Source organism: Perissodus microlepis, chromosome 11, assembly GCF_051167445.1.
Source record: "Perissodus microlepis isolate ML-2025 ecotype Zambia chromosome 11, ASM5116744v1, whole genome shotgun sequence".
In the NCBI taxonomy this organism is placed as follows: Eukaryota; Metazoa; Chordata; class Actinopteri; order Cichliformes; family Cichlidae; genus Perissodus; species Perissodus microlepis.
In genome coordinates this window covers 2,218,111-2,240,189 of record NC_140471.1, presented here as the reverse complement: position 1 = coordinate 2,240,189, position 22,079 = coordinate 2,218,111, and the positions used below count along the sequence as shown (strand labels likewise).

The 22,079-nt window shown below is 43.0% G+C and overlaps 1 protein-coding gene across 1 annotated transcript; it reads right to left on the bottom strand.

Moving 5' to 3' along the window:
- Positions 1-17: 17 nt before the first annotated feature.
- Positions 18-11,911, bottom strand: popdc3 (popeye domain cAMP effector 3). Its single transcript, XM_084943926.1, has 3 exons — positions 11,309-11,911; positions 5,078-5,186; positions 18-1,497 (listed from the first exon to the last, which is right to left on the bottom strand). The coding sequence occupies exons 1-3, from the start codon at positions 11,908-11,910 to the stop codon at positions 1,219-1,221; spliced, it is 990 nt and encodes a 329-aa protein (XP_084800052.1). The 5' UTR covers position 11,911; the 3' UTR covers positions 18-1,218.
- Positions 11,912-22,079: the final 10,168 nt, after the last annotated feature.

Below are 22,079 nucleotides of genomic sequence, written 5' to 3'. Positions count from 1 at the left end.
TGGATCCAATCACACAAAACGACCCTCTGTTATTCATACTTTACTCTTATATGTGAACTTGTTCAATTCGCATTACAAACACAAGCAGTGAGACTGCAACAGCATCTGAATGACTCTGCTGGGTGTGTGGATCTTTGTCGAAGCGTTTGGTTGACAAACCCGCAGTAACTTCACTTTCAGAGGCATTAAGGATGAAAATATATTTATACATTAGACTTCCTAACATACACAACTAACATTTTGACAAAATGAACTCCAGACTCATGTGCTTAGAAAACTGATTAAGTTTGTGTTTGGCATCTACACAGTAAAATCATTTATTGTCACAGAACAACATCAGTCCACACATTTGCACAGTGTACCACTGACAACACATATTGATCCAATCTGTCAATATCATATGAATTTAAGACGTCTGCTGTCCTGTGACAGAAGAACAATGGGTCTCCAACTGCTGCACCTGTAAGACAAAACAATAAAAAACAAGCAGCGCGTAAAAGAAAAAAATGGATACACAAACCAGCAATCTTGTGTTTTCTGTGTTTTGTCTGAGTATGTGTGTTTGTCACAAAATGTACTTAATAATGAGAGTGAAAAGTTTCAAAGATCAGGACCCCAGCGCCCAGCAACCCCCCAAAACCCAGAAAGAATGTATTCCTTTTAGTTGCTGTCCAGGCCTTTAGTTACTGCTGAGCTGGACAGTGCATCCTTCTTAAAAATGTCCACGACTGTTGATTTGCCACTCTTAAAGTTGTTCCTCTCACGGGCTTCTGTTGGCTTTGCAGCCTGATGATGTCATCCTTCATCTGTGTCTCTTTGCATTAACTCTCCAAACTTCAACACTTGGAATCAAATCCAGAGTTTTAGATCTGCTACATTTTTACTGTCCATAATTTAATTTACTGTCCATTCTCTTTGGCGCCGCTATAACTGTATAAAAGTGTGTATAAGTCATATAACGCAATAATTTTGCTAAACCCCTTAAAATAAAGATAAATTCTGCACTTCTAACAGATCTTGATCGTTTGATTTAAAATCCGAAGCAAGTTTCAAAAGTTTCATTGCCCCATAAATTATGGCCCTATGAGTAACAACACTACAGACTGTTTTCGTGCTCAGGTATACGGTCTACCTGTCTGCAAACATGTCTGCAGCCTGACTGACACTGACTTCCACGCACTGCGATTTAGCGCATGAAGAATGTGCATGTGTGTACGTTTACGGAGCCCCCCTGCTCTGCACCGGCACTTGCAGATGGTCATCAGCCCTTTCTATTTCAGTCCCCGGCATGTGAGGGTAACATGGTAAGCGGAGATCGTAGCGGTGTCCGTATCTGTCAAAAGTCTTGTCACTGAGTGAATACAGCTTTTCTGCTATGTCATTGCGTACAACCAGGGCAAAGATCTTGGCTATGTAGCGATGCTTAGCAAAGAGCAGGTAGAGCTTTTTCCTCCTCCACGCTACGTACCGGCAGGGGTTATCAGCACGCAGCGTCACCTGAGAATAAACCACAAAACAAGTTAAACTTTGTTTAACCTCAATACAACATTTTTGTTGTTTTTCTGCATGATAAAGAAAAAGTTGTGACAAAGAAAGAAATCTGTCATCACAAGTCTTTGGAATTAAATTGTAACAAATAAATGTGCAAAATTACAGAAAAGTCCAAAACGTATGCTTGTGCTTGTTAGTGGTGAGCAGCAGATCAAACAAGAACCATAAAAGGCTTTAAGCGCACATTCAGGCCTGTGAGACTCGTTTAGACACTGAGCCTCACGCACCCCCGTTCTGTTAGCCGTCAGGGCTGGGGGGCTGAGAGGAGGTGCTGGCCGTCGGATTGGGGTCTGGGGTGCGGGGCCTCCCTGCTACTGCAGATAAGGAGGCGGTCTGCTTTCCTCCACCCCAGAGAGAAGGGTTACATCTCCTGGGTCTGGGACGGTTTGCCCCTATAGAGTATGTTTGGGGAGTGTGATTGTGTGTACAGTGCCTATTTGTGTCTGTCTCCACGTCGGGTGTATAATTCCCTCGAAGCACAGGCAGATGCAAGTGGTTTTCTGAGGTTCTTCTGAGGTTTCCTTTACCCGTTTAACCGTGTGTAGTTAAAGTCCTCTTAACATAACTTATAATTAAAAAAAAACATTCTTTCTGCGCACTTACAGGTCTTTTCTCCTTCTTTCTACCCAAAGAGGAAACTAGCGCAACTTGTAAGCAAGCTTGAATTTCAAAATAAAAGCACCAAAACTTTGACTAAAGTAAATTGTCAAATAGTAAATTTGACTAAATAAAATAACAAACAAAGTAATGTACAGCTTAAACAATTTACAATGATGACACGGATCTTGACAAGATAAAGAAATAATCCAAATTATATACAATGTCATCATGCCAACAGCTACAGGGTGAGTGCCGAGTATTTGTTTGTGTATATGGGGGTGGGAATGCACGTTAGTGTCTGCGTGCGCCTGTTCGTCCGTGTCTATATGTCAGGTCGGGTCTTAGACTCCACCTCTCTGGGAACATCTCAGGCTCTCCGAGGTATGGAGGCCTATCTCCCCTCACCACACTCCCTGCCAGTGGCCGATGTCTTCAGACGTTGGTGTGTTGGTGGTTCTTGGTGTCTGGGGCTGGGCGCTCATGTATGTACCGGCTCACTCCTGGTGGCCGATTGGCAGGGCCTGGCGCCTGTGGCCTGGCTGGGCCCCTTCCGGGGGGTGGGTGCCTTCAGGCCTCTGGGCCTGAGGCCCGGTCCTCTCTGGCACAGCTAGCTGCCGGCAGAGCCAGCGGGCACGTCACTGCAACCCCCTCTGGTCTCTGCTCCGTGGCTGCTGGGTGACCTCTCGTTTGGGGCTCTCAGTTGGCTAACTTTCATCCGTGATCCCTTAATCTCAGCCTCTAGTGTCCTTCTCCATGCAGGACACTGCTCCATGTGTTTTGTGGACTTGTAAAAGGCATTCGACCGTGTCCGTCTGAGGGTCCTGTGGGGGGTGCTCCGGGAGTATGGGGTGTTTAGCCCATTGTGACGGGCTATTCAATCCTTATACAACCGTTGCAAGAACTTGGTTCGCATTGCCGGCAACAAGTCAGACTCGTTCCTGCTGGGTGATGGGCTCCGCCATGGCTGCCCTTTGTCACTGATTCTGTTCGTAAATTTTACGGACAGGATTTCTAGGTCAAGTGGTGGAAGGCTTTCACCTGGGTGGTCTCAGAATCTCATCTATGCTTTTCGTGGATGTTGTGGTTCTGTTGGCTTCATCAGGTGATGGCCTCCAGCTGGCACTGGAACGGTTCGCAGCCAAATGTGAAGTATCTCGGGGTCGTGTTCACGAGTGACGGGAGAAGGGAGCGGGAGATCAACAGACGGTGCTGCGGCTGCAGTGATGCGGACGCTGTACCAGTCCGTCGTGGTGAAGAGAGAGCTGAGCGTAAAAGCGAAGCTCTGATTTTACCGGTCGGTCTACGTCCCTACCCTCACCTATGGTCACGAGCTGTGGGTAGTGACCGGCAGAAATGAGCTTCCTCCGAAGAGTGGCTGGCCTCTCCCTTAGAGAGCTAGTGTGAGCTAGTGTGAGGAGTTCAGCCATCCGGCAGGGATGGCGGCCCGGAGGAGGCCCCGGGGCAGACCCAGGACACGCTGGAGAGATTATATCTCTCAGCTGGGCCAGGCCAGCTGGAGGAGGTGGCTGGGGACAGGGAGGTCTGGGCTTCTCTGCTTAGGCTGCTGCCCCCGCAACCCTGCACCGGATAGGTGGAAGAAGATGGATGGATGGATTTGATTCCGATTCACAAGTTCCCAATTTGATTCAATCACCGATTTGATTCGATTCAATTTTTTCTCAGGCAGTCAGAAACATAATTCATTTATCAGTACATGTGCATATTTTTATATCTACGTATAAAAACAAAGCTGACACTTGTAGGACTTCATCAGAGGAGCCTTAGTGTCAAAGTAACTGAGAATAAAACACAGAAAAACATGAAGGAGATTTTCCTGGCCTGGCTTTTTATAGCAGATAACCTTAAAATATTCTGCAGTAGATCAACAACTGAAGAAAATAAGCTTTATTAGAGACACAGCCAAGCGTTATGCAATTTGGCATAATTTTAAAAAGTTAAAATTTCTTCTGTATTGAACAACAGAAATGAGGCTTTCTTGTCAGAGGTCGTTTAGAAACCCCCCAAAAAACAGCAGCTGACAGCGCTGTACGTAGACTGGTGCGTAATAAGCAAGCAAATAATCCAGAAAACAGAGATTTGAGATGGGAAACTGTCCTTGAAGTACACTGAGAGAGAGCTGTGCATGTAGTGTGATTTTTATCGATGTGGAAACAAAACAGCCAAAGTCAGAGTAAATTAATGATGATATTTATTTGTTTGTTAAGCATAGTTAGAATTTTCCTGTGCTGCTGGTTCAGTGAATTTTGGTCAGAGTGACGAAACCTGCAGCACCAGAATCTGTGAGGTGTCGGCTTCCAGCCCCGACGGTGTGTCTGTGGACGTGGGGTGACGACACACGCTTTGTGTTTACATCTTTTTGCAGAATCCGTTCACCTGCTCTCATTTGCTGTTTTAGCTGTTTGGTGGTTGTTAAAATAGTTTTGTGAGCTTTAACGTGAGATTCTGGCATTTCTGGCAAAATACATTTATATTTAAAAATCGATTCAGGATTTAAGGAATCGATATCACTTTATTAAAGCTAAAATCAATTTTAATCAGAAAATCAATGTTTTAAACCCACACCCAGCCATAACCAAGTGGCCAAGTATACAGAAACATCTGTGCCGAAAATGGGCTGGAAGTCCCGAGGTCAAGATAGGAGACGCCCACTAAGGTGGTGGAGAATGACCGAGCTAAGATCCTGTGGAACTTCCAGATACAGACGGACAAAATGGTGGTGGCTAACCAACCGGACGTAGTGGTGGTAGACAAACAGAAGAAGACGGCCGTAGTGATCGATGTAGCGATACGCCAGTTGGAGCCATCTTCCTTATGTATTCGTGGATGTGTGATTTGTGCATCACACACTCACACACAGACACACACACAGTATTTAATGTGTAGCTTGGATTACAACAAAATGAACCTGGAATACGCCCTCCTCTGATGGCTGCAGAGAGTCCCATTCTGGTGAATCCAGAAACTGGAAAGGGTAGATGTAATGCAGAAACTCTCCATTAACTGTCACACGGATTCTGTTGGACAATGGAGCAAGAGTTGATTTTAATAGGTCAAGTTCACAACAGTAGACACTAAAGATAAAGTTAATTATTAACTAAAACAACCTAAAACATTCTGTAATGGTAGTGTTGTACTACTACATAAGTGTGCAACATGTTTTTTTCCTGTGTGTAATTTTATCACACAGGGTGATCAGGCAACCACATGCCCCCAGGACATTTTAATATCAGAAATAAACTTTTTTTTTTGGAATACTTGCAATGAAATTTCAATGAAAACGGAACAACTATGGACCAATCGTTTGCCACCTCCTCTACACGGATGACATTGAGCTGTATGCCAGGAGTAAACAAGAACATGGGAATGTCATTCAGACCAGAGAAGTGTAGTAAGATGGTAACAAAGAGGGAAGGTAGTAAGAACTGAGTTAAATGCACAACCAGAGGACCACATTGCAGGACAGCTACAAATGCCTCAGAATCCCACAGGCAAATGGGACCATGGACTACGAAAGCTGCAACCACCAAATACCTGCAGAGTAAGGCAAGTCCCGAGGAGTCAGCAGGGCATGGATGTTGATCCAAGCAATCAACACCTATGCCCTGCCGGGCGTCAGATACCCTGCTGGGATAATAGCCTGGCCACAACTGATGGTATGTTTAGTGAATACCTAAGGCAACAGAAAGAAGAGGAACCATGATGGAAGGACAGGCCCCTGCACGGCAAAGCTGCACTGAAAGACAGCACAGAGGCACTAATTATGGCAGCTCAGAAACAAGCTCTGAGTACGCCATAACCAAGTGGTTGGTATAGTATATAAAAATATCTGTGCTAAGTATAGCACGGAAATTCCAAGGTCAAAATGGGATACGGCTCCTACGGAGGTTGAGAATGACCAAGCGAAGATCCTGTGGGACTTCCACATACAGACAGATGAACAGGAAGTGATGTAGCTATATCAAGTGATAGTGACATCAAGAAGAAAAAAGATGAGAAGCTGGAGAAATAGCAAGGATGAGAGAGGAGCTAGAGAAGAGGTAGAAGGTGAAAGGGTTACAGTGGTTCGTTGTGGCAATCGGAGCACAGTGACACACAAACTGGGCACCAACAGATGTGTGTTCAATTACTGTAACTATTAGCATTTATATTGTTCTTTCCTTTATTTTGACACTTAAGATTAAAATTCCTTACACATTTTTCACCTTATACCCATTCCTATTTCCCCCTGGTCCAATGATTGTCCTGCTGTCTGTGCTGTTTTGCTCTTATCGTGGAGATGTCTTGTTCACTTGTTATCCTGTTTTTCATAAATAAAAGAAAGAAAATGTAAAATTCTGATAATTCCCCAGCAAGTTCTGAATTGACCTTTTCCCTCTCCGATTTCTAAACTTAGCACAAAAAGTAAGGAAATTTGTGTTTGGTATTTCTTTGTTGTAACAATGCTTCTCGGTAATACATCTTATACTCTTTATTTCCCCTTAAATTGTGCCATATTTGTAATGAAAATGCATCTTTGGGTTGAGCAGCAAAAGATGGGAAGTTCAAAACAGACATTTCGACACTGTGTCGAGCTTCCCGAGTGCAGAAGTTTCAAAACACTGCTCTGAAACGTGGTTAAAAACACCCAGATCATGTGACCACGACTAAATGAGGCTTTGGTGCCCCAGTTTTGACAGGTGGTGTACCTGCTGCAGAGTGGCACACTGAGCTGTAAAATCAGTAAAATATCCCAATAAATCGCGTCTGCTTTCAGCGAGAAAATAAAACAGGCAACAGACAATTTTTAGCTCCGGCTCTGTCTGTTCTCTAAGTTTTCTGCTTTCAACAGAAAATGTCATTTGCAGCATTAAGTGACGTCATCCTCACTATAATTTGTTACTCACACACACTGCACTGCCATAAATTTCTTATTATATATTATAATATATATACATATACATATACATACATATACATATACATACATATACATATACACATGTATATGTATATATATATACATATATATACATATGTGTGTATATATATATATATATATGTGTGTGCATATATATATATATATATGTGTGTGTGCATATATATATATATATATATATATATATATATATATATATATATATATATACCTTGTTTTGTGAATGTTTTGTGAATAACTCAAAATCAACATTTTGACTATTAGGGTTAGGGCTGTTCGATATAACGATATATATCGGATGACGATATAAAAACGTCTATCGTTTCATTTTACGCTATCGTTTGTTTCGTGGTGTCGCAAAATAAACTGTTTACGACAATATTGTTTCATGGTTTTGATGGTCACTGTAGTTATTATTAATTTCTTAAAGTTCTCTCTTTCTCTTATATTTAATATAACCACACTACGGACATACAAGCGCCTGTTTTTATGCGTTGTCGTTAGCAACAACGGCAGTAAAATCCTCGCGCGTCCGCTTATTTATTTTCCACATAAACCTTTCACAATAAAGCTCAAGATCCTATTAAAACTTTTCAAAATAAACTGAATCATGCGAAAGAGTATGCAGAGAGTTTACAGATGAGAAATAAATATATTTATATAATATTTATATCGTTATTGGGACGATAGATGTCTTATATCGGGATATGAGATTTTGGTCATATCGCACAGCCCTATTACACCACGCTACAAACTCACAAATTCGCTGCTGCATATATAGATGAGAAGTCACTTGCATGCAGGCAGCTTAAAATAATAGTGGCCTGGAGCATACAGCCCCCTTCCTGATTTCCTATTTTTTGTATGTTTGTCACACTTAAATGTTTTAGATGATCAAACAATTTTAAATATTAGACCAGGCTTAAAACACAAAATGCAGTTTCTAAATGAAGGTGTTTATTATCGAAGGGAAAACAAATCCAAATCTCCAAGGCTCATAAGTACCCATAAATCTAAAAACTGGTTGGGCCACCCTCAGCAGCAACAACTGCTCTCAAGTGTTGGGGATAACTGGCAATGAGTCTTTTACTGGAGGCTTTTCAAGCATAAACTGCCTTTTAAATGTCACAGCATCTCAATCAGATTCAGTTTCAATGTTATTTACACAGCGCCAAATCACAACAACAGTCACCTCAAGGCTTTATATTGTAAGGTAGACCCTACAATGATACATACAGAGAAAAACCCAACAATCATATGACCCCCTATGAGCAAGCACTTTGGCGACAGTGGGAAGGAAAAACTCCCTTTTAACAGGAAGAAACCTCCGGCAGAACCAGGCTCAGGGAGGGGCGGGGCCATCTGCTGCGGCCGGTTGGGGTGAGAGAAGGAAGGCAGGATAAAAGACATGCTGTGGAAGAGAGACAGAGGTTAATAACAGGTCAGGACTTTTAATAGTCCACTCCAAAGTCTTCATCTTGTTTTTCTTAAGCCAGAGGTGGACTTGCTGTTGTGTTTTGGATCATTTTCCTGCTGCAGAACCCAAGTGTGCTTCAGCTTGAGATCACAAACCGGACCGGACACGCTCCTTCGTGATATTTTGGTAGAAAAATTCATGGTTCCAAGTCTTCCAGGTCCTGAGGCAGCAAAACAGCCCCAGATCATCCCACTGCCACCACCATATTTTACTGTTGGTTAATTTCATAATGGTGTTTTTTTTAGTTTAAGATCTGGTAACTACAAAGCCCACATTATATAATTTGTATCACTACCAACCATTCAGTAATTGAGGACTGTTCCTTTTCTGAAAAGCCGTGTTAGTTTTATGGCAGATGTAACGGTACTCAAACATTCCAAATAGTTGAATCAGTCCACAGAATATGTCTGTGAAGGTTCTCAGTCATCCAGGTCATCGTAGTCAAAGGAGCTTGCAAAGAAAAGCGTCTGGACTTCTTTAAGTTTACTTGAAGACGTTTCACCTCTCATCCGAGAAGCTTCTTCAGTTCTAAGGTCAAATGGTGGAGAGTCCCAGATATAAACCTAGTGGGAGTTTCCCCCCACAGAGGGACAAAAGGACCCCCTGATGATCCTCTAATCGCCTGAGCCAAGGTGTGAAACTGGGTGTGGGTCCCAATCAGCCAGAGTTTCGGGTGTGTTCATTGTGAAACCTGGCCCCACCATATCATTTCGCATGATAAGGTGGGGCCAGGTTTCACAATGAACACACCACAGAATACTTTCACAGATGTCTTGGGGTCATCAAGATGTTTGTTTTGGCAAATGTGAGACAAGCCTTTGTGTTCTTTTGGGTCAGCAATGGTTTTTGTTTGGTGAACTCTCCCATGGATCCTGTTTTTGCCCAGTCTCTAAATCATGAACTCTGACCTTAACTGAGAAATGTGAAGCCTGTGGTTCTTTAATGCTGTTCTGGGTTCTTCTGTCACCTCCTGGATGAGACTTCAACATGCTCTTGGAGTAATTTTGGGAAGGCTGGTCACTCCTGGGAAGGCTAATCACTGTTCCATGTTTTCTCCATTTGTGTATAATGGCTCTCACTGTGTTTCACTGGAGTCCCAAGCCTTGGAAATGCCTTTGTAACACTTAACATACTGATGGATATCAGTGACTTTTTTCTCAAGTTTTTCTTTAGATGGCATGATGTGTTCCTTCTTGAGATCTTTTAGCCTTCCTTAACTTTGTCTAACAGGTTCTGTTTAAGTGATTTCTTGATTCAACAGATCTTCCAGTAATCAGGCCTGAGTGTGTTTAGTGAAATTGAACGCAGCTCTCCAAAAAAAATGTGGTTAATCACAGTTAATCAATGATTTACCAAGAGGGGCAATTACTTTTTCACACAGGACCAGGTAGGTTTGGATAACTTTTCTCCTCTGATCAATGAAATCATCATTTAAAAAGTGCATTTTATATTTATTTGGGTTATCTTTGTCTCATATCAATTGATGATCTGAACCATGTAAGTGTGACAAATATGCAAAACACTAGGAAATCAGGAAGTGGGCAAACACTTTTTCACACCACACTAAGTCATTTTGTTTAAAAACAAAGTGAAGCCACAGAGAAATGCTGTGACCAAACTAACATATACATGAACCACCCCGTCTCCATTCAGTGCAGTGGACACATTTGTGAGCCTGTTACCTTCGATGACCATTTAGCCTCTCTAAAAGAGAGCTGCTCTCTCAGTGATGCAGAACTTCATAAATAGCTCCAGCAGCAAGTGCTCCTTGCCTTTTAGCGTCTGGACTCTGAGACGTGTGAGTAGTGCTGTTTCACACACTGAGGTTAATTATGGAGTTCCACAGGGTTCTGTGTTAGGGCCAATTCTACTTCTTTCCATCATAGTAACATCCAAAATTTGTGATGGTGTTCTGCCTCACTTTCTCAGAACAAATATCTGAAAATGTAAGTTCACAGGCAGCATCCACTGTCTCAGAGCACTCTACTACATATATTACATATATTCTAATACTTGTAAAACTGATTTCATGATAGATTCTGCAATGTGTGTTTGTGCACTAGGCTACATTTTGTACAAACTATTACTCCAGTACATTTTTAGCTACAAAAGTAATAAAGCACAAAAGCTGATGAAAATGTATTGACTTTACATGAAAATACTAGTAGACTAATCATTAAGGTAATCAGTCACCTAATGCGAGTACTTTCACAGTAACCGCGGAAAAACATTTAACTGTTCAATAAGCTGCTGTCCATAGATGAGTGAAAAGCAAATCATTACAGTGTAATCTATTCAGCCTTTACTCCCCAAGGACATGTGGTTATGAAAAGCATGTTTAAATCTAGGCTCTTGAAAGCTATACTAATTTACCATGTGCTCATTTTACTTGCGCATAATTTAGACACACGGAGCTGTTGTGGTTAAAGCCTGGTCAAACAAACAAACAAACAAACAAACAAAGCTTTGCGGTCAAAGCTGCAAAGATTCCTCAGGTAAAGAGTGAACTAGAAATGCAGATTACAATAATGAAGCCTTTTAGCTCATGAGCCAATCTTGATCAGTCCCAGTAACCCTGACCCAGTTAAACATTTGGAGTCTGTCAGTAAGACAGATACATGACAAAGAGTATCTAGAAAACACACCCTTTGTTTTAATATCAATAGGGACATGACTGTGCTAAACTCTATGTTGGGGTGTACCATGTTTGACACTGAGCTGTTCAAGCGTGTGTGCGCAATCACCTTCCGGAGAGCAGCACTGACAGCTTGTCAATAGCGGTTTTTCCTTCTACGGCGAAGCAGCGGTCCTTCTCTAAAGTTTGGACTTCCCCGTCACAGCAGGCCACTATCTTCCCAAAATGGGACAATGACACTCCGAGTCTTTTAAACATGCAGCTATACAGCTCCTGGAAGTCCTTCTCAAACGAAAAGCTCCTCAGCCTGTATGACATATGCAGGACTTGTACCAGACACACCGCGAAGATCGCCAAACTCCACAGAAAAGAGTCCGTGGTGCAGGAGTCCGACCACGACCAGAGAGTGGAGCAGAAGAAGCCCAGAGTGAGAAAGGTGAACAGGTAGAAGAGTCCGTAAAAGCCACTGCCCCCCATGAATCCAAGGAACAGAAAGATGTTGGCGAGATGGAACACCGATCCTTCCGCACCCTCTTTCCACTCTTTGCACACCGGGTAGGCAGACACCTCCGGCGCCACCGTAAAATTCATGCTTTCGAAGTCGGGCGGCTCCATACTGTATAAAGCGACTCGACCCGCTGCACATTCACCACAGCCAGCCTCGCTCCGTGCCACCAGAGCGGGTAGAAAAACGCTGACACCTCGGCCCATCACTCGTAGGTGGAACGCAGAAACAACCAATCAAATCGCTACGTTATATCCAATGAAAAAAAGACGGAGTTTTTACGGAACCATCAGAGCGCGGGTTCGAGTCCAGGTGCGGACAAAGCTCGTGTTACATTATTAAAGGATAAAGACCAGTTTTTACTTACTGTAGATAACAGTTGCTTTGTGATTTTGTTTGATTATCCTGTTTATTTGTAAATGATTATTATACAGTGTTACAGCCCATAATGCAGAATAAACTCTACCATTACATTTTTGAGATGATACACACCACAAGTAATTATAGGTTATGTGTTTGCTGTTTTTATGTTAAAACAGGTTTCCAGGGCTGGTTCTGTCCTGTTTTAGTTATTTTTCAAAAGATAGTTTTAGTTTATTTCAGTTTTTGTGAGTCTGGAATGTCAACAATTACATACACATCCCAGTTTTAATGCAAAGTCACACACAAAAAGCTGTAATACAGATATATTCTGATGATATAGAAAATTAAGCTTATGCATTAGTTAAATTAGGACAGTATTTAGAAACCCATTTGAAGGCTTCCTCGCTCTTTGGCTGCTAGTTTGTGTCTTTCAGACACTGTGTCATGCAACCCGTCTCCTAACTCCTTTCACTGCTGGGATTCTTTATTCTATGATGGGTCATTATAGTTAATTGCCAGATGGCTTACTTTATTTTTGTCTTTAATAAATCATGTTTGGTATTTCCACACAATCTCTCCTTATTGAATTATTTTGTAATTAAGTGTAGAAAAAATATCACTGAATGAAGGTTAAAAAAAGTAGGTGATAAGAATTCAATTTTAATCACAAACCTACATTCACTGAGAAAAATCAAAGCATGAAAAACAGTTATTAACAAGAAAAAACAAAGAAAATCACCTTTAACCACTGCTTGACACCTGAAGCATCACTTTAAAATAACAAACAGAACACACACGCAGACACACACCAAGGCTGTGATGTGACACTGAGGAGATAAAACTGCTTAAAATCTGCTTCATGCATCTGTTAATCTGATTTGACTGACACCAACAAGACATTTAATACATTTTACAAGGGGCCACTTGCCCCTCCCTTCCTTCCCTCCCCATCTCCAGCTGCCTCCCTCTTCCCGCTCCACCATAATCATCCACACATGCAGGGCCTTGGGGTAAAAGTGTGTCACCAGGGTGCAGGGGAGGCATCCCCCCCCCCCCGTCCCCTTCTGGCTTCCTGTGCCTCAACTTTATCCCACAACTTAGACATTCACATTACTCACACTCTCATAACACATACATATAGGACCATGGGGGTGGGCACGCTGCACGGACTCCAAAAGACCATCAGGGTGTACAACCTCACCCCTGGCGCCGTTGCCCCCCTCTCAATTTTAAATACACGTATACATTGAGGGCTAGCAGGAGGGGCTATGCGCTTACCTGCTGCTCTCTGGCAGGTAGCTCCATGCCCTCCTGGGTTTTAAATGCACCTTAGAACACACATGCCAGTGTACACATGGTACACACCGGCTCACTCCTGGTGGCTGCTTGTCGGGGCCTGGAGCCTGGGGCTCGCTCGGGCCCCTTCGGGGGTGGGGTACCCTCGGCCTCTCGGCCTGGGGCTCAGTCACTCTGGCACAGCTGGCTGCCGGCGGAGCTCACGGGCGCGTCACTGCAACCCCCCCTGGCTTCTGCTCCGCGGCTGCTGAGTGAGCCCTCATCTGGGGCTCTCCTCAGCTCTTTCTGGGACAGTGGCGCAGCTGCCCCTCTGTTGGTCTTCCTTGGTCTCTTGTGTTCTGAGGGCCTCTGGATGTCTGGAGTTTTGATCTCCTCCATACCTGCTTCATGCCCTGGAGGACGGGGCTGTGCCCCCCCCCCCCCCACACACCCTCTAACAGATCGTTACATGAAGGAACCTTTTAAAAACAAGTGCGTCCATGCTCACAGGTGTACACACGGGTGCTCACACACACAAACTACACCCTTTTTGGCTCCTACCTCAAAGCACACTGTGTGCTGTCGATCTTACGTGCTGCACAATAATATTTATTCTACCAGTACTAAATAAAGATTAAGTTTAGCAAATTGATAGAACAGTGCATGTGGAAAGAGGAGAAAATCTAATTGTAAGCATTTCCTGTGTCTTTGCGACACTGTGAGTCACTGTTTAAATCTCACTTCTGAAATTACTGATCTCACTTCAAACAAACTGTAACAGGACCTGGCACGACCCAGAAATGGCTGCTTGCAAAACTTTTGTTTTTATTGTGCACTTTTCTCCCTTTGAGCTCTGTCAGCTGCTCCGATCGGCTGCTTCCCTCCCCCTGCCCTGGTGGCTGCTGAAATAGGTGATGCTCGCCGGCTGGAACAACCAGCCTCCCCGTCACACCCTGAACCTGCTGCTCCATCTCTCCCCTGCAGCCAAACAAAAATCAGTGATTCAGACCAGACAAATCTAAAGTATAACCTCTTCTACCCAATTCTCATTAGAAATGCTTGCCCCCTATAATGACTACAAGGTCATTAAGATAAGATGGGGCCTGATTATTTAAGACCTTGTATGTGAGGAGCAGGATTTTGAATTCAATTCTGGATTTATGCACTACGCTCTCTCTTCTGTCCGTTTGTTTCAGTGTTTGTTTTTCTGTCTGTGTTTGTAAGTCGTTTATGTCCTTTTCCTGGATGTATCTTTTTTAAGTTGCTGTCCTGTTTTTCTCAGAAATAAACTTTAAAAAGAGTCACTGCTGAAATCTCAATTGATAAACTACACAGAGTGAAGACCAAGTTGAATTTCTTATTTCGTAATTAAGTTTTTAAGGACAAATTGTCATCGTCCCTCCGTCCTTGCTGTCCTGATCTGTCAGTTTTTGCCTCTCTTGCCATCTCATGCTCTTTTCCTCAGTCCTCTGTTTCATGTGTTAATATGTGTGTATGTTTGTTTCTGAGTGTGCTGGTTCTTGTGCAGCAGCAGGACTCAATGGAATTTTCCCACCTTTCCGCGCCGCACACCTGCTGGAAATCACAAGCCTACCTGTGATGACCCTATTAAGAGCCACTACTCAAGAGTGGCTGATCAGATCGTTGAATGACTACAGTCACAGTCTCTGGTGACTGAGATTCCTTTTGCTACGTGTTATGAAACTTTCCTGTACAGAAGAAATAGCAGGCATCTGTGGATCAGAGGTGAATGTGTTGAGCAATTGTAAATACCAAGTGCAGCACAGCATCTGGAAGGAGAATTGCTGGCACCTGGGATCAGGACTCATCATTACTGTGGATTTACATTTTTGGAGACTGTTGTTATCTCTTATCAGTGTAAATTAAATTCACTGTTTTGAAGGAGTTGTGCATTCGAGTCCTACTTTATCTTACAGCAAACTGACACAAATAATTGGGTTTAAAAAACTCAGAACCTGGCTCAGGAAGGGGCGGCCATCTGTCATGACCAGTTGGGGAGGGTTGATGTTAGGATTCTTCAGTCTTTGAAGAAAAGCGAAACAGCCTTAAGAAAAAGCTTTTGTTCCTTTTCCCTAATGAAATCTGACCTTTAGGAGACTCAGTACTGACTGTTCCTTCTCCGCTGTCTCAATGGTAAATGGCCTGTATTTGTACAGCGCTTTACTAGTCCCTAAGGACCCCAAAGCGTTTTACACATCCAGTCATCCACCCATTCACACACACATTCACACACTGGTGATGGCAGCTACATTGTAACCACAGCCACCCTGGGGCGCACTGACAGAGGTGAGGCTGCCGGACACTGGCGCCCAAGGACACAACGACCGAGACTGTCCAAGCCGGGGCTCGAACCAGCAACCTTCCGATTACAAGGTGAACTCCCAACTCTTGAGCCACGATCGCTCCAACAGGTCAATAGGTCTGCTCAGTCACTAACGTTGCCGTTACTGTCATTTTAGACTCCAAGAGCAACAGGATGGACTCTTCTTGAGCTCCTGTGCAGAGCTGATTATTAAAAATGACATGATAAAGAGTCATACCATCTTGCCTATTCCAGCTACCACAGGGCAAGAGGTGCTCCAGTTTCGAAGGGTAAAATTATAGTGTTTTACTAGTTTGAATATGAATACTTCTTCCAAAACTTGCTGGTGGATACTCCACCCTCTAACCCTCCAAATATGGTCACTTCTAGCCTGACAATGTCAATTCAATTCAATTCAACGTCTATTGCAGCATAACTAAGGGAGGATTCAGGGTCACCTGATCCAGCCCTAACTATATGCTTTAGCAAAAAGGAAAGTTTGAAGCCTGATCTTAAAAGTAGAGATAGTGTCTGTCTCCTGAATCCAAACTGGAAGCTGGTTCCACAGAAGAGGGGCCTGAAAACCTCCTGGTTCTGCCGGAGGTTCCTTCCTGTTAAAAGGCAGTTTTTCCTTCCCACTGTCGCCCTAGTGCTTGCTTATAGGGGGTCATATGATTGTTGGGCTTTTCTCTGTATCTACTGTACAATATAAAGCGCCTTGAGGGGACTTTTGTTGTGATTTGGCGCTATATAAATAAATAAAATTGAATTGAATTGAAAACTGAAGGCTCTGCCTCCCATTCTACTTTTAAATACTCTAGGAACAACAAGTAGGGCTGCAGTGTGAGAGCGAAGTGCTCTAATAGGGTGATATGGTACTACAAGGTCATTAAGATAAGATGGGGCCTGATTATTTAAGACCTTGTATGTGAGGAGCAGGATTTTGAATTCAATTCTAGATTTCGGGGCTTGTAATGGAATGATGGACAGTATCCTGTAGGATCTCCTCCCAGATGCAGCCAGGTGGAATCTGGGATGCAGTCAAAACATGATGTCGTATTTGTGTCCTACTGGATTTAGGTCATGCGACTGTTGGGGTCAGTCCCTGATATTATTATTATTATCGTGATGATGATGATAACGATGATTATTATTCCTTCGTCCTCCAGAAACTCTCTCCATACTCTGACCACATGAGGCCGGGCACTAGGCCGAATCCAGGAGCCACTGCACCATCATAGTGTCTGACAATGTGATTTCATCCTGATACCTAGTCAGGGTGCCGTTGCCTAGCTTGTAGATGTTCTTTCACGGATATGCCACCCTCAGACTGTCACTGACCAACCACCAAACTGTTCGTGATGTTACAGGCAACATAGCGTTCTCCACAACTTATCCAGTACCTCTCAGATCAGTCACGTGTGCTCAGGGTGAACTTGCGTTCATCTGTGAAACGCACAGACCATCTGAAGCGGACCTGCCAATTCTGGTATTCTATGTAAATGCCAATCTGACTCTACAGTGCCAGGAAGTGGGCACAGCGCCCGCTAGAGGACATTATGGCCTCCAGTAACTCTCATGAAGTCTGTTTCTGTTCGTTTGATCAGACAGTGGGCTGCTGGAGGTAGGCAGAGCTCATTCTCTTCCTCCATGCACAAAGGAGAAGATACCGGTTCTGCTGATGTGTTAAGGACCTTCTACAGCCCTGTTCAGTTCTCTTAGAGTAACTTTCTGTCTCCTCAAATATCCTCCATGCTCTTGACACTGTGCTGGGAGACACAGCAAAGCTTCTGGCAATAGCACTTATTGCTGTGCAATACTGGAGGAGTTGGACTAACTGTACAGCCTCTGTAGGGTCTGACAGACAGATTTCCTGAAAGACTGTCTGTAAAAAATAATAATATTATAAGTGCAGGAAGTTGTGTTTGCGAGAACACCCATGCATTAGAGCGTTCCAATTCATCTGACGTAATATACAAAGAATAGCACATTTATGCAGTAGAGTTGTGCTTGTATAGTTGGTGAATGAGACTTGCAGCGTGCAGAAAAAAACTATATAAGAGCCAGTCCATTTCCCACTGCACCAGTGAGCTGCAAACTATATCAAATGCTTGTTGATATAGCTATCAAATGAACATCCTACCAAACAAAGTCTTTCAGAAATGTGTTTGAGCTGACACACACCAGTCTTATCTGATATTCCAGAGCGTGAGTCAATGCTGGCGTTCTGTTTCATTCGGTGCACAGTTGAACTGTCAAATGTACAAATATATTTGATTGTGGGATTTCGATAAAATACAGAAGTTGGCAGTTGTTGAGCAAAGTGTCATCAAAATTGTTCCACTTGTCTAGGAGAAGATGAGGAACATACAAAAGCTACAGTCATTAATGAGCTAAATGATTTGTAATCTTTGTGTAAATACAGAGTTATATGCCTTTTTATTATGTGACAAGAAAAGCAGATTATTGTCAAGAATCAGAATATGATTAGACTGTTAACCTAAATAAACATAAAAAGGTAGACATTCAAAATCCAGACAACAAACCAGTTTAAACCGGTTGTTGTTATGACTTCACTGCATGAAATCATAATTTGCATCAGTGGGAACAAGAGCTGGCCATTTATTTTCACACCACACAACAAAGAACCGCAGTGCTGAGACCAGCCCTCATCCAGTCACCTCAAGTTGAACTGTGGAGCTACCAGGGTCCCGATCAATTCAATCTGAAGCAGATCAGGTTAACACTTATCAAACAGTGGCGGACCGAGAGGCAGTGACACCAGCGACAAAACAAAAACACTTGAGAGTAAGAGTTGATTAAAGTTGAATACATTTTATTTTGTACATTAAAAAAAACAAACAATTTTTAACAAAAAAAAGTTGCCTCAAGGCATTTTATACTGTAGAGTGTTACGCCCCAGTCTAGGGGTACAGGAACGCAACATAAGAGTTGAAAAGATTGACCCCGCCCTGGTCCCCAAAACCATACGATCAGGGGGCCAATCAGCAGCCATCAGCTCATCCAATCAGGGACCTGCAGAGACTTAAAGACACAGACAAAGAAACAGCCACCAAAACTAATTATGGCCAGGGCTAGGGATGGGTATCATTTAGGTTTTATCCGATACCGGTGCCAAACCGGTACTTTTGAAACGGTGCCGGTGCTTAAACGGTGCTCAAACCGGTGCTTAAAGAATGGAGAACACAAACTTTGTCCAAAAACCTCTCATGTTCAGCTGTTTTTTTGTAAAAAGATAACAATGTTAGCCTTTTCTGCAGCTATGGGGCATATATGGTATCACTCTTGGCTGGAAGCAGTGCTTAAACAATCGAAAAAACACAAACTTTGTCCAAAAACCTCTCATGTTTAACTGTTTTGGTCATTTTAGCCTTTTTGGCCAGGGTGAAGGGAGCATCTGCCATCAAACAAGAAGACAGCTGCATGTAGCTATGATGATGTTTGCTAGTTCACCTTACATGCATTAATGTAATAACGTGGTTAGCCTACTCAACGTAAATTACACACGAACAACATTAAGCCACTCACGCAGAGAAGAACGGCTGCTGCTGCCATCATCATCCTCATCATTTCTGCTACACTGGCAGGGCTAGGGGCCAGGACTCTCCTCTTCGGGTTTTTGGGGGATGTTGCAAACTCCGGGTCCGATAACAGGCACCACACCCGCAGTAGATGCGCTCGGTGTGAGGTCTCGCAGCAAGCTATCAAATACGGCGCATTTCTCGGCTTTTAAAAAAAAACGCTATGCGTCGCCAGGTGTCTCATCGGATTTGAGGTGTTACCTCCTTTGACAGTATCACAGTATCAGCTTAAAGCACTTGTTGCAGGCTGCTGAGTTTGCATCTTTTGCTGTGAAGTACAGCCATACCTTTGACCGCTTCGCCTTGGGCATTTTTAATCTGTAGCTCTGCTCTAAAAGAACCTACGTACCTGGACCCGCCTACTATCCTCGGAAACGTAAAATGATTGGCTAGAATCTAAAGTGTATCACAGCTCAGGAAAAAAAAAAAGCACTGAAATAAAGCACCGAAATGTGCGCTGCTTTTCGGTCTGGTTACTACCGTTTATGTCAGAACCGGTGCCATCGTGGCACCGGATACCGGTACCCATCCCTAGCCAGGGCCATAACACCCCCTTCCCAAGACCAAACATCTCTCCTATAGATGTTTGACGCTTAGGTGTTCAGAAAACCACGCGACAGTGCATCTGCCATTACATTCTCGGTTCCTTTTTTGTGATGGATCTCCAAATTAAAGTCCTGCACTAAGAGGGACCATCTCATGAGCCTCTGTTATATTGAACTAACTGAAGCCGGTAAAGAGAAGAGTGTTGGAGGCCCGAGTACAGGGAGTTACAGTAGTCCAGTCTGGATGTGATAAATGCATGGATAAGCTTTTCAAGGTCCTTTAGAGGTAGGAATGGCTTTGCTTTGCATATCTGACGCAACTGGTAAAAGCTGTTTTTTACCACAGTGGAGACCTGTTTCTCTAGTTTAAAAGAGCCATCCAGCCATCTCTCGCTTACACTAAGCGAGAAATGGCTAGCAAGAGGACCTAGGGCATCAGCTAACTGGTCTGTTAAAAAAAAATTGTGATAACCAAATTTTTACCTCATGGAGACATGTAAGGAAGAGGACTCCCTTACTACATTTATTTATATTGTTTATATTGTCTGTATAGCACTTTAGAGCACACCTTTCACTTTATTAAAAGCACCTTAATAAGCACTTTATTTAGCATTGCACGTTAAGCATGGATTTGCATAGTAAAACATTTGCACACAAGAAGTTTAATTATTTATTGAATATTTATTGGGAATTTTAAAAATCAGTTGGTAGCCTTGTTTCAGATCCTGCACAGCTGCTCCTCATCAAGGAATGTGGTGGTAGTCTGTGAGGAGAAAGGAATGATGATTGAGAGAAAGTAAGATTTACCACCAACAAATGCGGGTGTGAAAATCTAGAGATCAAAGTGATGCAAATAAGTGTTTGTAAGATATGATTACTCACCTTTCTTGCCTGTGTCCTCTTCAAGGTGTTTGGGCAAATGTTTAGTGATGTGTCCTGTGTGTCGAAGCTTCGAAGCGTGTGTTGGGTAATCTCGGGGGAGTTTTTGTGAAGCGCGTATCGAGGCTTGCTTTGATTACGTATGCAGTGACGTTCGAGGCCTCGGGGGCAGCCCGTACCATGTGACTGATTCAGGAACTGGCTCGCCGGTTCGCGCCAGATTCAAAATAAAATGGACAGCAAAACAAAGCTGATTTCCCCCATCCCATTGTGTTGTGGAATTGGACTACACACGTGATACATAGTTACTTGAGCATTTCTTCTTCGATGGAACCAGTAAGGAAGAGATTTTTTTTTAAATTTCATCTCTTCTAATAAAGTATGCACACAGTCATAAATATCACGAATGATAAGCACCATAATATAAATAAACAACACTACAGATCCTATAATCTGATTTCTGTCTTTTAGTTTATTAAAAAGTGAAGCGCCACACACTAGTTTGTGTCATTATCCAGATGTACATAAGCATGATTACACAGTTACACAATCATACCAAAACTCTGTCCTGATAGTTTCCACTTTCTCTTTTGTATCAGACATACTGGGACAATATTCGGGATAAATAACCATGAAAACAATTTATTTATTCAGTTTAGAGGTTTACACATCACATCATTAAAATTAAAGAGCCTTTTTCACTTGAATCGTTCACTTGATGGCGCAGTAGAGCAAATGAATCATCACAATGCTTCGAACCTTGAGTCGACCAGTTGGATGGAAAGCTTCAGTTCATCGCGAGGTTTCATCTCAGCATCACTACGTTAGTGCTTTGCTTCTATGTCTCGTCGTCCCCAATTGGTTCCAGCTGTCATGCCACCTGTTCCTCGTTCCCTCATGTTCCAGTTTGTGTGTTTATAGTGTGTGTCATCTCATGCTTGTTGCTGGTTCACCTGTGTTGTTTCCCCGAGTCTCCCTGCGTCTGTTTAAAGGTTTCTGGTTTATTTTTCTTAGTTTTTCCAGTTTAGGTATTCTTAGGTTCTGCACATGCCATTCTCACTGCTGTTTGTACCGTCACTGTTAAAATAAAGCTCACTCGCAACAGAAGCCGTGCTTGCATCAAGGGGCATTCTCACACACCACATGTCTGCAATCACAGTTGCTCTGTGCGCTCTGGGTGAAGTAGTCTCCCATCTTAAGCCCTCTATGTGTCACCTCGACACTCTCCCCTCTCGCCTTTCCAAAGAAGTCTTTGACACTATTGGACCTAATTTTTTAACCATTATTAAACCTCCCTTCTAATGCGAACCATCCCAGCTGATCTTAAGCATGCTACAGTGCACCCATTTCTCAACAAAACAAATCTTCATGCAACAGCTCTCTCAAAT